Source organism: Porites lutea, chromosome 9, assembly GCF_958299795.1.
Source record: "Porites lutea chromosome 9, jaPorLute2.1, whole genome shotgun sequence".
Classification (NCBI taxonomy): Eukaryota; Metazoa; Cnidaria; class Anthozoa; order Scleractinia; family Poritidae; genus Porites; species Porites lutea.
The window spans coordinates 25,516,492-25,538,480 of record NC_133209.1 but is presented as its reverse complement, the minus strand read 5'-3'; the positions used below and the strand labels follow the sequence as shown (position 1 = coordinate 25,538,480).

General features: G+C 39.1%; 2 protein-coding genes across 2 annotated transcripts; both read left to right on the top strand.

The window, feature by feature from the left end:
* Nucleotides 1–80: 80 nt before the first annotated feature.
* Nucleotides 81–4,505, top strand: LOC140947728 (mortality factor 4-like protein 1). Its single transcript, XM_073396901.1, has 2 exons — nucleotides 81–405; nucleotides 3,638–4,505. The coding sequence occupies exons 1-2, from the start codon at nucleotides 176–178 to the stop codon at nucleotides 4,317–4,319; spliced, it is 912 nt and encodes a 303-aa protein (XP_073253002.1). The 5' UTR covers nucleotides 81–175; the 3' UTR covers nucleotides 4,320–4,505.
* Nucleotides 4,506–8,009: 3,504 nt separating this feature from the next.
* On the top strand, nucleotides 8,010–20,559 carry LOC140947786 (ras GTPase-activating protein-binding protein 1-like). The gene is made up of 14 exons (XM_073396979.1): nucleotides 8,010–8,178; nucleotides 9,918–10,020; nucleotides 10,658–10,736; nucleotides 12,065–12,166; nucleotides 13,413–13,487; nucleotides 13,920–14,016; nucleotides 14,933–15,074; nucleotides 16,007–16,112; nucleotides 16,568–16,763; nucleotides 17,142–17,251; nucleotides 17,657–17,852; nucleotides 18,709–18,746; nucleotides 19,077–19,136; nucleotides 19,723–20,559. The coding sequence occupies exons 2-14, from the start codon at nucleotides 9,929–9,931 to the stop codon at nucleotides 20,008–20,010; spliced, it is 1,581 nt and encodes a 526-aa protein (XP_073253080.1). The 5' UTR covers nucleotides 8,010–8,178; nucleotides 9,918–9,928; the 3' UTR covers nucleotides 20,011–20,559.
* The last annotated feature ends 1,430 nt before the right edge of the window (nucleotides 20,560–21,989 follow it).

The window sequence follows — 21,989 nt, the reverse complement described above, 5'->3', positions numbered from 1 at the left end:
AACGCTGATTGGTCATTTTTAACAATAGATTTTTACTTAAACCAATCAAGCGTTGTTTTATAACAACACTCGACGATTGTACCACGTTTTTCGAGCAGGGTTCGACAAACTGAGCTTGCCTTTGACGGAGTTGGTTGGGTTAGTTTTGTGTGAGTCAGCGAAAATACACCCTGTAATGCCTCCGAAACTTAAGTTTGGAGAAGGGGAACGGATTCTCTGCTATCATGGTCCTCTCATTTATGAAGCAAAATGCATGAAAGGCCAGTTAAAGGACAAAGTTACTAAATATCTTATTCATTACAATGGCTGGAACAAGAACTGGGACGAATGGGTTCCAGAAAACCGGGTATTGAAATTCAACGAGGCAAATCTACAAAAACAGAGAGAGCTCAGGGAGCAAAACTTGTATGTATTTCCAAAGTTTTCTAAAGTACTATATTAACTCTTGTTGTTGATGGGTGGATAGATCAGAAACTGAAAAAAGAAATAAGTAGTTCCGATAATTATTTTGATCAACCGGCGAAGCCACGTGCGTTTCGTGCCCTTTGCAATCCATGAAGCCAACATTTACGACAGTTAAAATTTGTTTGCAGTTTATATGTTAATACGAAATCCTTTTGGTGAGAAGTGACATACAATGGCAAAATGTGTTTGTTGAGCTGCAAGTATTTAATTTTGGGGTGCCTTGTTTTGTGGACTTCGTTTATTTTCAATTATTGGTAAGCTTAAGCTTATATCGATGCAACAAGCTACATGTAGAAGCTAATGTTGGTTTTTAGGTGTAAGGGAATGTATGTTTGATAGATACACCTGTATGGTAGCGGGTATTTGAAATGAATTTTCTGGTATTACAGTAAAAAGTAGAGTCGGTGTGAGCTTACACTTTGTTCTAAACAGACTCTGCTTGTTAGTGGTGATGATCCCAGCTCCAAACGTCATTATGTATTCTTAGTGGTTAGAAACTGAAAATATCACTTTAGTTCGTGTATATTGATTTTTCAAGACAACTGAAATTAATCTGAATCCTTCAACTTTTGCTGGTTGTCTGTTATATCAGAAGAAAAGCAACGTTTGTATTGTAGAGTGATTTTCCATTTTATATCAGGAACTGCAACATTGCTGTTTATTGCATAACCTCTCTGTATTGTGTGCCCTAATTCAGACAAAGCACCCAGTCAGTTTTGAATGAGATGGTGCATCCAGTTACTAAATTCCTTTCACTAAACCTTGGAGTGTTATTTTTGCTTAAAATTTGGTAGTTCATAGTGCATTTAAAAACATTGGCATTTGCCAACTGGTTCAGTGAAGCTCTTGGATCAGTGGTCTTTCATTAAAATAACTTAGTTATCAGTATATCCAGTTGTTGGATCATTTTAGGCAGAAAAATGTTAGTGACTGTTTCTAAATTCATATCAAATAAGATTGCCGGACAGTGAAATTTAAGTAGAATACCTCATTTCATTTTCTGGATTGAAATACATTAAAGAAAAACGAAAGTGGTGTGATAGTACAAGTGAATGAATAGTTGATCACACAACATCATCTCATCCAAATATTCCATAGTTAGAAAATGCTCAAAAGTGACTCAAGGATTGAAAGTAAATCTCTATAATGTTATTAAAGAAGTCTCAAAAAGTTGAAATAAAATAAGAGAGGGATAAATGCAAATACTTGGGAAAAAAACTTCATTGTTATTGTATTCTATTTCCTGTATTTGGAACAAAACTGATCCAGTGCAAGATTAAGAAATTCTGAAAAGCATTCACTCTATCAAGCATTTGGCAATGCTGATCTCGATGAGCTTATTTTGCTCCCTAAAAAATAAAAATTACTGATCTTATTTCACTCCAAATCCTTTTGCTCAGCTAATTAGAAGTTGAGGACGCAGTTTCTATTTCTGCAAATTTTGTCATGGATAATGTGATAAGTATGGAAACCTGTACAGGTGTACCCCAGTGTGCTTTCAATAGTGTTCCACAGATGTGTTCCACAGATGTTCCAGTGATAGACATCACAAATTAGTAGTCAAAATGTATTTAAATCATAAACAAATTAGGCTGGTTTTAGAAGTTGAACTTCTCACGTGCCATCCACTTTGTTACTCATTTGCATTAGATTGGGCACGTGAAAAGGATAGAAAGGAGCTAACAAGATGCAAATTCTGAATGTTTAGGGTACAGAAAAGCTGACTTATGTGTAGTTTTTGTCCCAAATTGAAACATATTTTCAGGAATTATTTTCTTCGTGACAAGCAGAGGCATGCACAGCTGTCATCAGGAAAAGCTTTCTTACATGACCGCAGTTTAACTCCTAACTGAATATCAACTCACCAAATGTTGCTTTGAATGAAGACTCGAAGACTCGGTTGTTTGAAAGGGTCTGGGAAGGAATGATGCTAACTGCTGACCTGAAATTTGTTCAAGGAAGTTGTCGAAAGTTACATCACAAGTTGATGTTGTGTTGTGAAGCACTGAAAGAAGCTGACATGATAGTTGTGGCAACAACGTGTGCCTTAATCCAGCTAAATGTAAAGCCATGACGATTGACTTTCTTGATTGTAATAGTTGCACTTGGCACCCCATCTGTAAAGGTGGAGTTGTTATCGAGCACGTCAAATTCTTTAAACTTCTCAGAGTTTATATTTCTGAGGATTTGACTTGGAGTGTTCACTGTGACTACATAATCAAAAAAGCCAATCATCACCTCTATGCACTTAGAACTCTAAAGAAGTGCAGCGTGCTGACATCAGACCTAATCAAAGTACATTGCTCCCTTATGCGATCAGTAATTGAATACGCCTCAGCTGTATTCACGAATCTGCCAAAGTATCTGTCTGATGCGTTGGAGGGAATTCAAAAGGGCGCCCTTAGGATAATTCTTCCGAATTTACATTATGACGAGGCATTGATACTAAGTGGCCTGGCCCCAGTTGTTCAAAAGGTGGATAGCGCTATTCACCGGATAAATCACTATCCAGCGGATAGCGTAATTGATTTCCGTAATACTTATCCGCTGGATAGTGATTTATCCAGTGGATAGCGCTATCCAACGTTTGAACAACCGGGGCCTGCTGTCTTTAGAAGACCGTAGGGCTGCTGCTTGTGAATCATTTATGCGTAATTGAAAACCAATCAACCCTGCGTTTGGCCTTGCCATGAGTGGAAGGGTAACTACCGTTCACTCGTACTCGTTATGAAGCTGCTGGAACTATAATAACAAAATGTGTAAGATGAAAAGATTGTCAGAATTTGTATCTGTGAAATATGTAGATTTTTTGTCATAAGTTAAATGTTAATTATGTGTAATTTGCGCACGATCCTGTTATCCAGCTCATAGCTGTAAGGGGTTCTGAATAAACAACTCTACTCTACTCTACCTAGCCGGATCACTTACATGTTTAAGGCAAGAATTACAACAAAAGAGAAGTTATAAAGTGTTAAAGTTCTTAAATTGTCGTAAAAAAAACCCAATATGGCTGCTGGTTGCTAGGTGTGTTTGGGTTCTCATTTGTAGGGTTAAGCAGCAAGCGTGTATGTAGACAGTAGTACTATTAAATATTTCCAGTGTTGAAGAAGACTTGTGAAATAATTTTGGAGTAAGCTGATTAAATTATTTTGATTCCACTTTCTTGAAACAGAAAGAACAAGAAGTCAAGAAAGAAAACTGACAAGATTGTGCAAGGAGATAGTGACAAGGCTAGTTTGAAACGGGCTGCTGAACAGGTAGTTGAAGTGACTGGGCCTTCAAGGAGGAAGAGATCTAGACTTGCTAACGCTATAGAAAGCGATGAAAACTACATATCCCGTGTGGAGGTTAAGATTACAATCCCTGATGATCTCAAGCAATGGCTCATAGACGACTGGGATCTTATAACTCGACAAAAACAGCTTGTCCCGATTCCAAGAAAAAAGAACATTAAGGAAATTCTCGATGAGTACGTAAAATCTCGAACTGCTAACCCTGACAATGGCTTAAAACCTGGAGTTGTGCAAGAAGTTGCTGGTGGCATACAAGAGTATTTTAATGTTATGCTGGGGACACAGTTACTTTATAAATTTGAAAGGACTCAGTATGGGGATGTTCTTGCTGAACATTCGAACCTTCCAATGTCACATATATATGGAGCAGAACATTTACTCAGACTTTTTGTTAAACTTGGCAATGCTCTCTCCTTCTCCAGTTTGGATGAGAAAAGTGTAGAGTTTGTGGTGACGCATATTCAAGACTTTTTAGATTATCTGTCAAAGCATGCAGATAGCCTGTTTTCAACTGATTATGAAACTGCAACACCAGAGTATCATAGAAGAGCAGCAACATGATAGCTTGAATTTATCCTTTAAATTAGAATTTTGCCATTAAATGTAAGAAAGTTTGCAAGGTGCAAGCTGGGCTTTTTACCCTTTAAGCCCTATAAATATCCACATACAAATTCTTCAAACTAAACTTCAGACATTTCCATAAAGAATTAGTTGAGAGAATTTCTTAAATGTTGATCATGTATTGTAAGGAAAGAATTGATGTTGGTCACCCTTGGGATATTTAACAGTTATTATTCTTTGAGCCCGAATAGGCTCTGAGTCAATAGCCCATATGGGCTATTGACTCAGAGGCCATGAGGGCGAGAGGAATAATTGTTTTAGTACAATACAAGTAGTTGGTCAAAAATATCAAGACAAAAAAACTTTAGCTAGCAAAATGCAATTCAGCCACCATTGTTTTGGTATTCAAAGCCAGCACTTTTTGCTACTATTGGGCTATAACATATAGCCTAGTAGTAGCTCAATCAATCAGAATGCAGCATTGATAATAGACCACTAGTTGGATTTTACTAAAAAGGGTTAAACCTTGTTATCAGCATGAATCCTTTACACCGATAACTGATGAGAATGATTTTTTTAAAAAAGTGAGACCTATTTTACGTCTGATTATTTCCATATTCTCTCATCCTTAACTTTATAAAAAGCAGTGATATTTTTAAGGTTTAAAGAGTTAGAGTTGACTGTAAAATTTTCTCGTAGACTGGTTTTGCATGCAGATAATGAGAGGCACAAACTAAGGTGGATGAAAGTATGTTGTTCTTTTTTAATTTATGAAAAAAGAAAAAAAGTTGATAAAAAGCAGTGATATTTTAAAGTGTTAAAGGGTTCAAGTTGACTGTAAAATTTACTTGTAGACTGGTTGTACATGCAGATATTAAATGACAGGTGCAAACTAGGGTGGATAAAGTACATTCTTCTTTTGTAATTTAATATGAAAATGACCATGTGTTGTTTCTTGTATGTTTGAAAAATAGTTCTTGGTTTATGGTGTCATTAAGTGTCTTATTATTATTATTATTGTTTGTGTTGTTCTTGTTGAAGTAAGCCTTAGTCTAGCATTTATTTTTATAAATTACAGTTGTGTCAGTTTTTAATGTCTTTGTGATCATTGAAGCTTCAATAATTCAGGTAGTCATATTTCATTGTAAATAACAACTATTTGCCTTCCCACATTGTTTGCAATATGGAAATAAAATGGATTTTTGTGGTCCATCTTTCTCAGAAATAAAGCACAATTTTGTATTCTTGCTTAGCCTGTGAGCAAGCTTTTGAGGAAAGAGAGGCTGCGAGCAGCTGCTAAGGAGACTACATCCCCAAGAGCTTGCTTGGAGACAAGCTCGAGATTGCAATATTCAATCGGGAGGTCAGAAATGTCAGTTGTCACCCATTACATTTTGTCGTGATTTGCAGATCGGCCACACCTCTCTTGATAAAGTCAAAAATAGACCACGACCAATCGTCCTTCTTCCTCAGAGCCACGTGTGCTGAGCGAACAATTTTAAAAATATAAGGAAGAGAGGATAGAGAGAAAATGTTTTTCTTGGCTCGTGCTTCATAATAATAATAATTATTATTATTTACATTTATTATGTACATTTATAATTTACATTCATTATTTGCTTCAGCCCTCATTTCTTGCGGCTTCGTCACTCACTCCTCGTGGGTGCTCTCAATTTACTGTGATTCAAAAGAAAAATAAGAGACTAAGTCAAACCTCTCTAGTACAATCACCAAAGGGACAGACCGAAGTGTCTGCTGCTGCTATATGGTAGATTACTTGGCCACCAACCTCCAATTTGCTCTGAAGACGTTTCCCAAAAATCAGAACTGGGGCCAGCTAGACCGATCATTTTGAAAATGAAAAATTAGTCTCTTCTTTAAATTTTTCATTAAAACACATCACTTGAGTGCATACCATAAGGAATTAACTGATCAAGCTGGATAGTCCAGATTAATAGTGAAATTCTCGTTACGACTAGACTGGACTGGGTAAGTGCCCTAAAGCTTATTCCTACACGAAAAGATGAGCACCAGAACATGCTTTGAAAGTGAAGCTGAATGTAATTCAGAAGTGGCCTACAAATGTTGATATCTTGTTAAGGTGTTTTAGCATGCAAAAGTTTTGGCTTTAGATAGTATGAGACAACCAAGAACAAGCTAGGGATCCTATTTTTTTTTAGTATTTGCTTCTTCAGTCAACTCTACAGGAAAGACACCTGATAGGTCCCTACCTTTCGTTATCAGTCGATCAGCCTCTGGTCCTGATTGCCTTCATCTTTTGTAGACCTAGAGCCTGTTCACAGGTGGTGCCCGAGTACCAGTGCACGGGTACCAGGACAAAATGGTGGTGTGTTCACACCTTCCTGTATACATTTTTACTCCATTTCATCCTGTCAGACGCAATTTTGAAAAAATGGGTGTAGCAGGGAAAGGGTGTGCAGGGCAGTAGATTGCCTTTGAACCAACAAAAATGTGTGGACACACTCGAGGGACATTGCACCCACTTGCCTCACATCAGTGCAAGGTCTCTCAAGCACGGGCACTGTACCTGAATTCTGGTGTGAGAACTTGAAAAAGGGTGCGTTCACATTAGTGCCCATCGATCCAGGGAGTACCGTGCACGAGCACAGGAGCGAGGGTAATTGGCTCCTGACGAGGACCAAGTATGAATATAACCTAAGTTATCTTAGCCTGCCAGTGCGTGGGGGATGGAAGCCATGGTTCGTGCACTCTTGAAAAGGTCTTGAATTTTAGAAGTCGTCTTGAAAAGTCCATGAATTCGGTTAAGGTCCTTGAAAAGTATAGAATATCAGCAAGTCCACAGCAACAAACCAATGAGTGGTGCCGGATCTCCCAGTTGTAGACCTGGATCAGTACAATTAAACTTGTAGAAAAATATGACACGGTAAACTGATCCTTATGGCAAGGAGATGAAGAAGTAAACAAAAGAATAAAACAAAAAATATATAGTTTAACAAATTTTCCCGCCCACATCCAAAGCCAGGGAAAAGCGCCCTGGGGACCAGGTTGGCGCGCTGAAGTGGCGGGAAAAAGTGGCCCGCTACAACCCTGCAAATAACTCCACCTCATCCATATGCATCCCTGGAACATCTCTTTCAAACCACTCGATTGATCGCTGACGAACTTTTCGTCGAGGTTTCCCCACAAGTTTCGCAACAGCCCAACGCTAATCTTGAACGAAATGTTATTTTGAAACGAAAAAGAAATTAAAATATGGCGATTTTCCAGACCAAAGCCAATTGTTTCGCTTTTCCCAAATATACGCTAGGCACCAAAACAAACTACGTCGTGAGGCATAATATACCAGCAGTTCGCGTCTTATGTAAGCCGTAGTCGTAAAAACTAAAATGATTCCTTTCGCGACTTATGTAAGCCAGACTAAGCCGCGGCTTATTTTTTCTCGTATAAACGGCCCTAATGTGATCAACCATGGCTGACAAAGTAAAAATCGGACTATAGTGATTTCATTAGCTTCCATTAAGTGTTTTAGCCAATAAGGTTTTTAAGAGGGGGTTAAAGAATAAATCTTAGTCCTTGAAAACTGTAATTTGTCCTTGAGTAGTCCTTGAAATTGTTGGGCTAGCAAAACGCGGATCGAAGAGCCTCGACTTCGATTTTTCAAAAAAGCCGAAGAAGTCTGGGGTTGCAGTTGCGAAAGAAGTCACTACTGCGCATGTTCGCACATGTGATTTTGTTAGAGCAGTTGTGAGGTGAAAATTTCGTTCGAAAGACAAGGAAAATTGTCCATTTGACTTATGGAATAACCTTACGATCCGGCGGTTTGGAAGTGGAAATGCTGCTGATGATTATACTTTGCTAGTTACGGGGATTCACGAAGGTAAACTTGCATAAAGCATCTAAATTTCAGGTAGCTTCAGCCAGTGGAGCCAGGCGTGCACCAAACGAACGGCGCAATTCATACCTTCCAAGGGCTGTGTCTTTTCAATTCGCTCTTGATCGTTGTATTTAACGCTTCGGAATCCACTTCTCTTGCTTATATGATAGCTTGGAATATCTACCGTTAAAGCCTCATTTGACAAATGTGTCATTTCCTCCGGCGTCATAAGGTTTAGGCCACAAAAATTTTGATTTGTTTGGCGCTCGATTTTCGCTTTTTCTGTTGAAAATAAAGAAGTTGCCGGTTGATTACTCAGATTGTTAGTTTTTCTCACTTGAAAAATCATTTTGTACAGGAATGCGTTTGGTAAGGGTCATCAGCGTGGTAAATTTTTAGGGCGTCTTTAGGAGCGTTATTTACCGATAAAAATGTATTATTTAAGGGAAAATGAGCTTAGATCCTCGTGCTAGGCTCTTTGTGAAGAGTTTCCCAGGTACAACTGTAAATTGCCATGATAAAGGAAGTACCGATGAGTGTGTAAACAGAAATTACGTTAGTTTTCAGCAACGCACAGCATAATGTACTGTTTTTATTATATTTCGTTTCTGATTGTCTGATATTGTTCACTGACTTTTCAGGATACATAATATACAATATGACCTTATCATTAGTATGGTTTCTTAATTGAACCCATTAGGGGGTAATAAAAAATCCTAGTTAAATTGACTGATAATAATTATAGTGTACCAATCCACACACAAGTGATGTGGGAGTTCACGGAAAAAGGCAAGCGTGGTGAAAGCTGCAGTGTTTGTGTGAGAATCCATTGTCTCATTTTATACTCTAGATCTAGAAAAGCACAACCACATAATATTTGAATACTTTCAGTCTAAGACATCTGGCAAAAATGTTTTGCTAACTGAAACTGATAGCTTCATGCCTTTTTTTCCTGAAAACCTTAGCAATGTCCAAAGGGAAGGTATTAGTGTGACAACAAAATGTATGAAAATCAAGGAATGTGAGAACATCCACTGATGTTCCAACATCTTTGTACCATGCAGCCTTTAAATGCCATGAGATTATCTTATTATAGAGTCTGAATAACTGGGAGATAAATTTTTTTAACTTCATTATTTTGAGTCAAATTCTTGTGTAACAAGAAACAAAAACAGCAACAGCAATTTATTACACATCAAATAGTTTTAACATGTAAAAGCAGACTAACAAGGGAAAAGGAGATATTTCATGCTGCCCACAGGAGGTGAAGTGAAAAAAAAGAAAAAAGATAAAAAAAGAAAAAGTCTGCATTAGTATGAATCACGTTAATTTGTATAAACATTAGTTTGCGCTCCATTTATTAAGTGGAGCATTAATTTCTGCGACCTTAGTTTCCATTAGTTTGGTCTTAGTAAGACTGTGAAGAAACCTCAAAGTATGCGAGAATTCCTTGCTTGACCCCCTTCGTACTTTTAGGGAAAGTAACATGAACAAAGTGTTTATTTCTGATTATATATTTAACTTTGTTCCTCTTCTCTCAACAAGTTTCGTTTCTTTGTGAACGTCGCATTGATTTCTTTCATTTTGAAATGCTACCCTCTCTTTCACAATAATTTTCATCATTCAGAAGTCATTTTCCATTAAATTTGCATTAATTTAAGTCACGTTAATTTCCAGTATCTTAATTTCATGGAGCGTTAATTTCCTATAATAAGGTATTAATTTGCACTGTTTTCTTTTAGCTCAATAAACGATGGTGACTGTACCATCTCCACAATGTGTTGGGCGAGAATTTGTCCGGCAGTATTACACCCTCCTTAATCAAGAACCAGTTCAGATCCACAGGTATTATGAATTTTTTATCATTATTAGTGGTGGGTGTCGCTGGTACCCATTTATACACCTGGGTGAAGAGAGACAAAGTGGAGTAAAGTTCCTTGTCTCAGGAAACAATGGGAATGGCGAGGCTTGAACCCCTTACCTCCAGATCCAGAGTTCGAGGTGTTAACCGCTCGGCCACGCACGTCTCCATGGGTACTGGCGACATACTGCTGGGGGGGTAACCCTGCAATGGACTAGCATCCCTTTCAGGGGGGAGTAGCAATACTTCTAGTTATGCTTCATGCTACGGAAACCAGTATAAGCTCTGGCTGTTTGGGCCTTTGGTTCATGTGCGCCTTTACTTACCTTATCATTAGTAGTGGATGAAATAGAGAGGAGAAATTGTTAGGTCATGTTGCCATGGTAGCAAAATTTTTTGGGGATCAATCTCAACAAACGATGGTCCTAAGATTATTTACAGTACTGTACCACACCTGTTTTCTTCCTACATCTGTATAAAAAATTTCACTCCAAAACGAGATGTAAATGTGACAAAGGCCTTTGATGAGCTGCCATTAAATTGCAAAAACAAAGATGTATATTCCCTCAGTGTGGAAAGTAACAAAGTTTTGAGGTGCATTTTCTTGGTCACAATTTTCAGGTTTTATACCAAGCAGTCCTGGTTTCTACATGGGAGGGCTGAAAATGGACCCTCTGAACCCCCTGTGATTGGTCAAGAGGTATGAGATGCTACTTGCTTTATACAGGCTTTTGTAATATAACAGGAGTAATGCGAATAGAAAACCTCATACATAAACCTGAGAAGCTTTCTTGCGAGTTGGATTCATTCAACTCAGATCTGTCTTGTTTTTTACCCTCGTACTACTAGTACTTTTGGGTGGCTATTTAGATAGCTGTTTAGACAATAATTACTTCAAATATATATGTACATAACCTGAACTCAACTCTTCACCCAGGTTGAATGAAGGTTGTGATTTTTTAACTTTTAATGTTGGGGAATGCAGCATGGGGTGTTGGTGAAGGCTGTTGACCCATGCAAACGTGATCATTTTTTCATGATTGCTGGGTCATGTCAGCGCTTGATCTTCTGTTGCCCTGGGTGAGTAACTTGACATGGGCTGTGGCTCGTTTACTTTTGAGTGGCTATTTAGATAGCTGTTAAGACAATAATTGCTTCAAATGTGCATGTACATAACCTGAGCTCAATTCTTCACCCAGGTTGAATGAAGGTTGTGATTTTTTTGCTTTTAATGTTGGGGAACACAGCATGGGGTGTTTGTTAAGGCTGTTGTCCCATGCAAACATGATCATTTGTTCATGATTGCTGGGTCATGTAAGTGCTTGATCTTCTGTTGCCATGGGTGAGTAACTTGACATGGGCTGTTGGCCAATCTTGGTTTGGGTAAGGCACACTAGGTGATATTATTGGCTGGTAGTAATGGAATAAAGCAATAGGTGAATTCTGATAAAATCCTGGATTCTCCTTCCCTTTACCTTGTACCTGCTTGTGAATCAAAGGGAAAATTTAATAAATAATTTATTAAATTAAATTAAGTGACCCTAGATATTCAGTTGTAATCTTACAATGGAATATCAGGAGTAACAAATAGGGCCTTGATGAATGTACACTGTGCCTCAAATATTATGACTATATTGTTTAAAATGCCAAGAAAGTCAAATGTGTGTTTTACAATCCTTTGGAACACTCAACGACTCTTGGAGTCAAACCTTTCACAGTTAGCACAAACCGTTAGAGCGCTGGGCAAACTGTTAGAAGGTCAGGGCAAAGCGTTAGAACTTTAGGACAAACCATTAGCTATCCGATAGTTTTCTAACGTTTAAAGGATTATCATTAGTGTATACTTTTGTTTGAGAGGTCACAAATTAATGGTGTACCTTTATGTGATGTTTTTGACAAGGAAAATACTTAGAATGTGGTCAGCAAAGACCATCAGAGTCACAACTGTAATGAAAATGGGGTGGCAAACGGGACTTTGTCTTTAATTTTGTTTTTGCTTTCTCAAGCTTTGAGTTCTTATTTTTTTAGGCAATCTACAGCAAGATCAAGGAACTAAATTTCCATGACTGTCACACAAAAATCAGACAAGTGGACAGCCACTCTACTGTGGGAGGAGGGGTGGTAGTACAGGTTAGTATGGATCAGCACTCTGTTTTTTTCTTTTCCCTTTTGACACTAATAATGAATAAAACAAATATTTCTCAATAGAAGATATTACATGGCGGCACTGAGATACACAATATTGTCTTTGAGTGTTGAAGAATATTCCACAAGTGAATGCAGTAAACAAGGGAAATGTTTTTTTTCATAGTGAGAAGAGAAATATATTTCTCCAAGCAGTCCAGCTGTACTGTTCTCCTTATTGTGTACCCTGTAAACCCCAACGAAATACCAAACCTTCTCACAATAAAGCATTTTTTTGTTGCAGAAGGTGTTAAGATAACATTAGAATTAGAATTTCCTTTCTCCAAGAAGTCATGTAATGTTCCCCTTATTATTTAGGTTGTGGTTCAGTTTTATCCTTGGTTTAAATTTTATTTTCCTTTGTTTCAAACTCATTATCATACATTACCATACCCCAAAACAAAGGAAAATAAAATTTAAACCAAGGATAAATTTGAACCACAACATATACATTGTAAACCCGAATGAAATATCAAACCATTTCACTATAAAAAAAAAATTTTTGCTGCAAAAGGTGCAAAGATAACATTTTTTTTTTCATTTTTTGCATGATAGCACACCTGGTATTTCATTTTTGTTTATATAAAAAGGAAGTCTTCATGAATAGGTGAAATTTTCGTATGTTGTATCCTCTGGTTGCTATTGTGATCCAACCCAACCCTTCAAGCCCCAGTATCAACTTACAAATTCTCCAGACTTATTTTGGTACATTACTGTGAGAAATTACAGTGGGAACTCTCGTAAGCAGACATCCTCAGGATACGAAAAACGATGTCTGTAACTGGAGCTGGCCACTTACGGGAATGTAAAAATACAGAGGTTGTATAAAAGTTGAGAAAAACAGGGTTTTGTGAAGGCAGCTATATTAGTAGAGTTGTCCACTTACAAGAGTGTCCTTGAGGAGAACTTCTACTGTAGTTGAGAGAATTTGATAGAAGATCAAAACATTTTTCCTTTGGTGCAGGTAACCTTGTCTCTTCATGATCTGTCGTTATTGTGAGGAGAAAATTTATGTTGGTCACTTTTGGGACTTGAACAGTTAATAAGAATCTAAATGCTGTGGAAAATTATTGATTTGCAAACACTGTAGCTATCCTCAGACTACAAGAGCTTTTTGGTTCAGATTGTTTGAGATGATCCAAGTGTCTTTATTCAGGTTTTGTATTAAAAAGCATACCACCTCTTTATGCAGGTGTCTGGTGAACTGTCTAACGATGGACAGCCCATGCGAAGATTCATGCAGACCTTTGTCTTGGCTCCTGGCGAGGTCAGTACTTTTACTGTTATAATACAATCAATCGATCAATAAAATTGTTTATTTCTCCACTTAATGACAGTGAGCCAATATGTTTGTTCAAAATATGTACATGTTATTGTTGTTTTAATGCTATATTATTGTTTAGATTAATCACTATTTTCAAGAGGCCACCATCTTGGTTTCAGCAGGGTAAAGTGGAAATTGCTGCTGTAACAAGGACGATATCATGGTGTTCCCCTTCCCATGAGCATTTTGCTCTCTCACAAGAGTTTGAAAACGAATGTAATGATCTATCTTGTTTGTATAGCTCTCAAACACAGAAAAATGAGGAGTAAATCTTTATTTAGTTAATAATGTATATATTTATTCCAATGGCTGGCTTACTTGTAAAATGTAAGAGGACCCCTTTAATTTCCAATCCTCTGATGATATTTTTGCCAGGGTCCAAAAAGGTATTATGTTCACAATGACATATTCCGCTACCAAGATGAGGTGTTTTCAGAAGATACTAGTGATGAACCAGCTGATGGAACTGTTGGTAAGTTGAAATACACATGAACTTTCTCAGCCAAGGTACATAGTTTCCTTTAATAAAGCATTGCCAAAGTATAGCAAGAATCATGGAGAGACGCTGGATGGACCTAAGCTCTGTGATAGTGAACATCAGCTGTCAATGACTGTTGGTAGTGGAGGTTACTTGAAGACGAAAGTGCGTTAATTAGGGCTGATTTGTGCAAGTAACAAGAAGAAGCAATAGTGTTTCCATTACTTGTAAAGAATGAGAACAGTTCTTGACTAATACTTTTCCACCATCCTTCTTTTGCATTCATGGTTTGTCGAAGTTAAAGGGTAAAAGATATTGTTGGCAAATTTCACCAAGAGCACCCTTTTTCAAACAGCAATTTTAGTTCCATTGTTTCATGCCTTTTAACTGATCAGGAACAGTGAAGAAAACAATGTCAATGAATTGATAAACTGCCCAATAGTGTTGTCATTTGAACTGAGACACTTCAAGCATGATAATAAAGTTCCAGTTTGGTAGTCTGGCTGGACTCAAGCGTGAAAAATACTTCATCATCATCATCATCATCATCATCATCATCTGGCCCTTTCAGTTGGGATGCTCTGGACAATCTTATTCCACACTTTGCAGTCTGATCTGAGCAAGATCCTCCCTGTCAATTCTGGAATCCCATGAGATTATATCTCAGAATGTGATTTTCCTTGAATGAACAGGGCCACTTGGCATTTCCATAGTAGAAGGGACTGTATGATGATCTCACTCTTGGCCTGTTTCTCAATGACCTGCAAATTGGGGATGGTACTTAGCAGACTTGCTCTGGAACAATCCACCTCTCTTCAGAAGTCTTGAGTTCAAGTTATTGTTCTGTGCTTATGAACAATAAATATGGTGTGAGAAAACTCATGATCCTATGTTTTTGACATTTTTGTAGATTCGGAAGGTGAAGAAGAGCACCCACAACAGGTGCCAGTGAATAACGTCAGCAGTTATGATCAAACCAACCAGGAGCAGGCTATTGTGCAAGACATTCCAAGTGAAAATTTGTACTATACCGAGTCAGGACAAACCAATGGGTAATATGAAATTTCCTTGCTTCTTAGTAGTTGTTTCCTATTTTCACCTGTGCCGCTGAAAGTCCTACGAGATTGTATTTGATTGGTTGTATTCTGTATGAGTACACAGCAAAATGTGCAACAACTTAGAATTCCTTCCATCAAGAATTTAAAGCCACTGGAATGTCATCCTCATCGCTGATGGCTAAAATTATTTACCTGGTTCTGCAAAATGCACTGAAATTCACTTTGAAGGGCCTCCAAAATCAAATTCCATGTGTGACAAATTGCATTTTTATCTTATGGTGTCAAAGATTTTGCAATTTTGCCAGCTTAAAAACAGTTTTATTGTTAGATGTCATGTGACGTAGCCTGCCAATACAGCCATCTCTCCTCTCTCCTTGCCACTTAGATGTTTCACAGAGAGGACGTTTGTGCCTCAATTACAATGCTATACTGATAATGTAAATCAATGTTTAGATAATCTGGTAATCATGGGGTTCCAAATTTACGTAAATTTCTTTGAATTTATGTTTCTGGTCTGTTATCTCAGAGTTTGAGTTCCCCTGTGAAAGAGCGGAACCAAAACTCAAGAGAATAATAAATTCCACAATAAAATTGTTGACTGTGTTACAATAGATTTATTATACATATCGCATTTACATTTGACCTCTGTCTTCTTCTATCGTGCGTAAACAATAACTAAAAGAATATAATCTATGTTGACCAATCAGAGTTCCTGACCAGTTTCTGGACAGATTTTACATTATCACTATGGCATTTCTGTCATTGAGGTGCAAACATCTCTCTGCAAAATGTCCCTAAAGGCAAGGAGCAAGCAGAGATGGCTGTAGTTGCAGGCTACATGTACATGTGACCTTGAAGTAACCAATCAATGAGAGAATTTCACATTTTTTAACAAATACTAACTTTTAAGTTGTTTTGTGACACAGTTCGACAGCATTGTTGAACCAGGAACCACTGCTGGATGAGGAAGATGATGATGAAGGTGAAGAATCACTTGAACTTCAAGAAGTCGTCATCGACAAACATCCACAGGTAAGAAACATAATACTGTAGGTTGCTTGTAATGCATATTTTTATAGCCTGAAAACAGATATTATTATTATCCCCAGTGGAGGGAATAGAAGGAACTTATTCTCTTTGCTAACCTAGTAGAGTGCAAGTGTGCAGCGAAAGTGCACATAGATTCTACACAAAACCAAAGGCCAGAGGCTGATATGAAAGCCAGTTTCCTCCTCTCATAATGTTTAGTTCATGAATCACTTTATTTTGCCGCAAACTAAGAATGTTTTCTTTCTTTCTCAAATTTGTATTGCAAAATGTTCACTCGTGAAATCAAAATGTTTGCTTAAAGATGTTTGTTTGACTCACTTTGAGCCACTGTCTGTTCAGCTGACGTTAAATGGAAGGGGGTGATACTTGAAAAAGCCAGGGTATGTCTGTCATTCATTTTATTAAAGGATAATCTATTCCCTCAAATTGCTAACCAGGAACCTGTTAGAGAGACTTCTGCTGTAATTCAGTTGCCTGAAGAAGAGGAGGAAGCATCGCCTGCAAATGATCAGTCTGGTGAGACTTCATTTGAACCAGAGCAGCCTGAGGTTGATGACACAGAAGGACCTGAAGGAGCAAGGACTGAGCCAGAGGCACCTTTAGAGGATGTAATGGGTGAACCTACAGAGCCAGGTACCTACATTCAAGGATTGTTCACACGTAATACAGTAAAAACCTGTGATTAAGAACCTGGCTTTTAAGAACCTGTTAGGTTTAAATTTTCCAGTTAGGCCCCCACTATCAAGAACGTGTTTAGCCGAAAATTTGAAGCTGGTTCTTAGTTTCTAAAATCTATAAAAAAAAATTGTACACTTGGGCAAATAAAATAAGTCAACATTTATGATCCTTTTGGATCGTTTTGGAGTTATCACTCGTACTGCAATGTAATGGTACAGCTGTAAGCAGATATTATATAAGGATCCCCATTCAAGGGACACTTGCCTTAGTCCCGCGGGTGTCCCCTGAGTAGAGGTTCCATTGTAGCTTTTTTGTATATGATGTTGATTTCAGCTCAAGAGAAACCAAAGACCTGGGCTGCACTTGCCGCATCCCGCTCACCGGCAGCTCCAACTAACACAGCTCCCACCACAAACTCACGCCCCGCCCGACAGCCACAACCGGTGAGGTTTGAGACTGGTGATTTTATGTGCACTGTATTGATTTTGAAAGGTTAAATGGTGGTTTACACATGGAGCAAGTATAAGCATAAATAGCGCAGTAAAGCATGCACATTGCAAGAGACAATGTCTCTTTCAGTGCTCCATAAAGTGGAATAATTTTCCTTCTTCTGCTCACATGCTTATACTTGCTTACTTTATGTTACACATTTAAAATGGGACATTGCTAGCATGCTCATCAGCACAAACACAAATTCCTTTTATTTTACCAAATGGTGGATTGATGTAAATTCTTTGGCACCAACATAAGTACATCTATACAGCTGTATACATCGCCTTATTCTGATCTTCAATATTAAACATCCTTGTGCTTCTTCCTTTTCCAATGCTTAATAATTTTGGCACCAGGCTCCTGCCCAGACTATGTTTACACCACCGCCTAGACCCCAGCCTCCTTCAGCCCGCCAGTCCAAGGAAACCCGTGGAGGCCCAGGCACTAGAGAGGCAAGGATGAGTGCAAGGAATGCCCCTGATAATCATCAGGTGTTTATTGGCAACCTACCTAATAATGTCAAGGATGATGAAGTGCGAAATGTGTTTGCAAGTAAGTATTCAACGAGTACTTACGTCCAAGTTGCCCATAGCCTGCAATGCATGTTTCATTGGATTAGTTAGTGCTTTGTATTTCCTGTATTTGGCTGCTTTATGAATTTGAAAGAAGAAACTGGGATGAGAAGAAAATGCAAAGCAGTTGGTTGCGCATTAGGTTGCCTCCGTGCAATTTAACTCGTGTATATAGTGTTAGAGACCTGTAGATTTAAAGAAGAGGACGACTTCGAGAACGAGATTTTCTCAAAGCGAAGTAGTGCGCACGCGTGATCCAGCATTACTTTGGCGGGAAGACGAACTACTTTTTAAAGTCGTCATTCTGTTGCAGGTTTTAGCGTGAATGGCGTTGTGGCGGGAACAAGTCATCAAATGTTAAAAGTTTTATCATTTTGCAATCGGTTGGGGGCTTAACCACCTTCAAAAAAATAATAACTGTGCTAACTCTTCTGGTGACAAAAAGTACAATGGAGCTTTCCGGGGTGTCTATTTTTTTTTAAATATGAGAAAAAAAACTTGAAGGCAAATCTTTTCCTTGTGTTCATCCTCGTCCTCGAATCTAAAAGTCTCTTATCATATTTGAGGGGGGTGGGAGGGAAGGGGGAGAATTCTATTGTTGACACGCCCCTAGAACACCCCCCAGCAAACAAACACCGTTGCGTGCAGGTACCAAGTTCATCAGGAGATGAATTCAAGACTCAGTGTACTGTTATCAGTAAACTAAGTGAATTTCAAGTACTTTACCTACCTACAAAAGCTTTTCTTGATCTTGGGACTTTTCCCCTTACAAATGTAGTTAAAATATTTACTTTATGTAATACTGTCTGAAGTGTACTTTGTTGTCTTCTTTGAAGAGTATGGAACGATACTGGAAATACGACTCAACCCCAAGGTATACAAACATAAAGAGACATGTGTGTTTAAATGTTACGCATTTATTTTTCATGACATCTTGTAATGTAAGCTAACTACCTGTACCAATGTGGAGAAGCCTGTTTAGGGGCAGTCCACTTAAATAATTTGCGACAAATTATCAAAATAGAACAAAATTTTTGGGCCGCCGGTTTAAGTCTGGCTTTGTTGTAATAACCCGCCCATAGTCATGGGCTAATTACGTTCTTCTACTGAGTTTTTTTCCTTTTTCTTTCCTTCTACTCTCGTAAATGCTATTGACTACCACGAGTTTGTTTTTATGTTACTGATTGTTGTGACTTGTTTTTAGAACTTTGGATTTGTCATCTTCAACAGCCCTGAACCAGTGGAACAAATCCTTAGCAACAGAGTGAGTGTGAAACCCAAACAGCTCATTCTCTGATCGTTAAATATAGCAGTTAGTCAAAGAAAATTGGAAACGTAGGAAAGTCCACGGTGGGAAAACTTGCAGCGTTTGTTGGTCATGTTTAGGTTACCTCGCTGGTGAGACTGGGTCAGTGGTGTGTCGAATGGCATTATGGGACTGTTTTGGGGGACGAATTCTGACCCTGTTCCTGGTCTTTCTTAAAGTCCTTCGCTTCTCATTTCCGGTTCCGGTAGTAGGCCACAGCTCCATCCAGTCTGACACGCGACGGGGACGCAAATAGTTCGCGCCAAAATGCCGCCATTTGATGCGATTTTCTGCAGGGGAAACAAGTCGAACCCCCGCTCTCTCACTCGCTTTCATGCCGCAGTAAACATAAAAAAATCTCCCGCTCGCGCTTCGCGCTCGAGAAAAATATTGGGCTCGTCTTGTGGGCCAGTCTACTCAGTTCCCTGCGCAACTTCACAATAGCCAGTCCCATCGTAAAGTTCTTTACAACACCATACTCACTCGGAACCTCAGAGTGACTAGCTAATCTTTATTTTGCTGATGTTGTTTTTGTTTTATCCAGCCGATCAAAATTGGTAACCATGAAATCAACATAGAAGAAAAGAAGCCTAGTGGTACAGTTGGGCGCGGTTCTGGCGGAAATCGTCGAGGGGGTAGTGGAGGTGCTCGTGGAAACGCGCGTGGCGGCGCGAGCGGAGGCGGTGGTCAAGTTGGCCGTGGAGGAACTGGATCCCGCTCGAGCAACCGCGGAGGGGGATTTGGATCTAACAGCGGCGGTGGTAATGCTGGATCCAGTGGGAGATCTGGCAGGGATCGGGACAGCGGAGGTCGCGGCGGAAAATTCAAGTAGCTAACCACTGCTGGACCATGGACCGGAGCAAGAGTAGCATAATTTATTGTTATAAAGACAAAAAAAAAAACGCACTCAATCTTTGCAGAAAGCCATTGTGGCGTCGTCACGTTCACTTCTCCTCGCTCGAAGCTGTTGTTATCTTTCATAGTATCGCGTGCACTGTCGTCTGTATCAGCAAGCTTTATAGCAACATTCTTACTTGCGTTTTGTCTGCTGGCGGATATGTTCGTTACATTTCGTTGTATTTGTGGTTTAAGTCGCGTGCCTGTGTAAACTGTTCGCGTGTTGTGGTAGCGAGTGTTCCATTTGAGAATTTAATATATCGTCCGAGGCGAGTAAAAATGCGAAAAAATGAAGAGGACGCCTGAAGTGACTTTTTGATCCATCCATGGCCCCCAGATGTAGGGAAGAACTTTGAAAGGATTTAAAACAATTTTGAACTTTTTTTAGAATAGTAGCCATCCAAAGTTATATGAAATACATCGTTTGCGATATTTATATTGGACTCAAATCACCAAAAAATAAAACAAACCTGCCGTATTGTAATGATGTATGGAGTGCTATTTCAGTGTACACTCAACTCTCCAAGGCCGGCACCCACTAAGGGCCGGTTCAACCACGTTCCCAGGGTTCTCTCCTATCCGCCCTACGGAGCGAGAGAGGGCGGGTAGGAGAGAACCCTGGGAACGAGGTTGGGGCCTGCTTACATGTAGGTGGGGGACTCCAAGTATTTGAGGTAATCCGCCTGTCCATATTATCTCTCATTTTAATTTAATCACGTTTACATGATAGGTAGGGTGACCATAGAACTTATTCCACTTGAACGTCAACCTACACTTGGCATGTCACGCCGTAAAGCAAGAGAAGCTTACCGCCTAAACAGAGGGAAAACTCTTTCACCAGATGGTTTAAACCGTAAGGACAAACGTTGAACTGTAACTTATCGATCACTTTATTTTATAATTATTTACCTATCTATCATGTTAGCTATTGTTTTTATTTTTAGTTTATCATTAATCTCATGTAAATTTAAATTCAAATTAGGAGCCGTTATGGGATTCTTTTTAAGTGTAGCTCTTGCCCTGAGGAAGGCTTATTTTGTTAGCCGAAATATTGGCCTCAAATAAAACGGCCCTTTGTCGTATTGCTAGCCTTGCATTCAGTTTTGTTTTAATTCCCACTTCAAGCGACGTCTGGCATTACCATCTCTACATTAGAGATCCGGCTAGAAAGAACCAGTGGGTTTTATTTACGCGTTGAGTGAACCTCTGTATTTAAAGGTTCTTTCTATATTATATGGACAGGTGGGTTACCCCGGCTCCACCTCAGCGAATTACCTCAGCCCCTTAGGGTCCCCCACCTCCATGAAAACTGACCCTAAGTGTGCCCTAAGTGTTCGTTCTCGAGAGATGTCAACCTTGTTTTCAGGGTCCACTTCTACTCGTCTCCCTCTCTATCTCATTTCGGCGAACGAGTAGAATAGGAACCAGGGAACGAGGCTGGAGAGATGTCCGCCGAATAGTAGTCCCCCGAGAATGCGAGAAAGAAGAAAATGACCACTCGTGTGTGACTGAGGGCTTCTCGCGGCTGGTCCGATCGCGCGCGCGCTTGCTATCTCACCATCTCTGATTCGGAGTCAAGGTAAAGTTTGCAGAAACACATGAACGAACTCTCGTTGACCTTTTAGTTCAACCTGAATAACATTGTTCCGTGCTACAAAAGGAGACTTAAATAGCTAGGCTAGTATTATGGGTTTCTAACTGTCCACCAAGCTAGACCACGGACCTCGGATCACAATGATTTCGATTCCCCCCTCTCCTTCTTACTAGCCTGAGCCAGACTCTCATCACAGGCGTCTCAAACTCAATATGTGAGTGCATGTTAAAAATTAATGCATCTGCTAATATTGCGTAACGTGGCGTTTTGTAGAGTTTATATGGGAAAAAAATATTGCCTTATCTTAATTAGCTTACCGT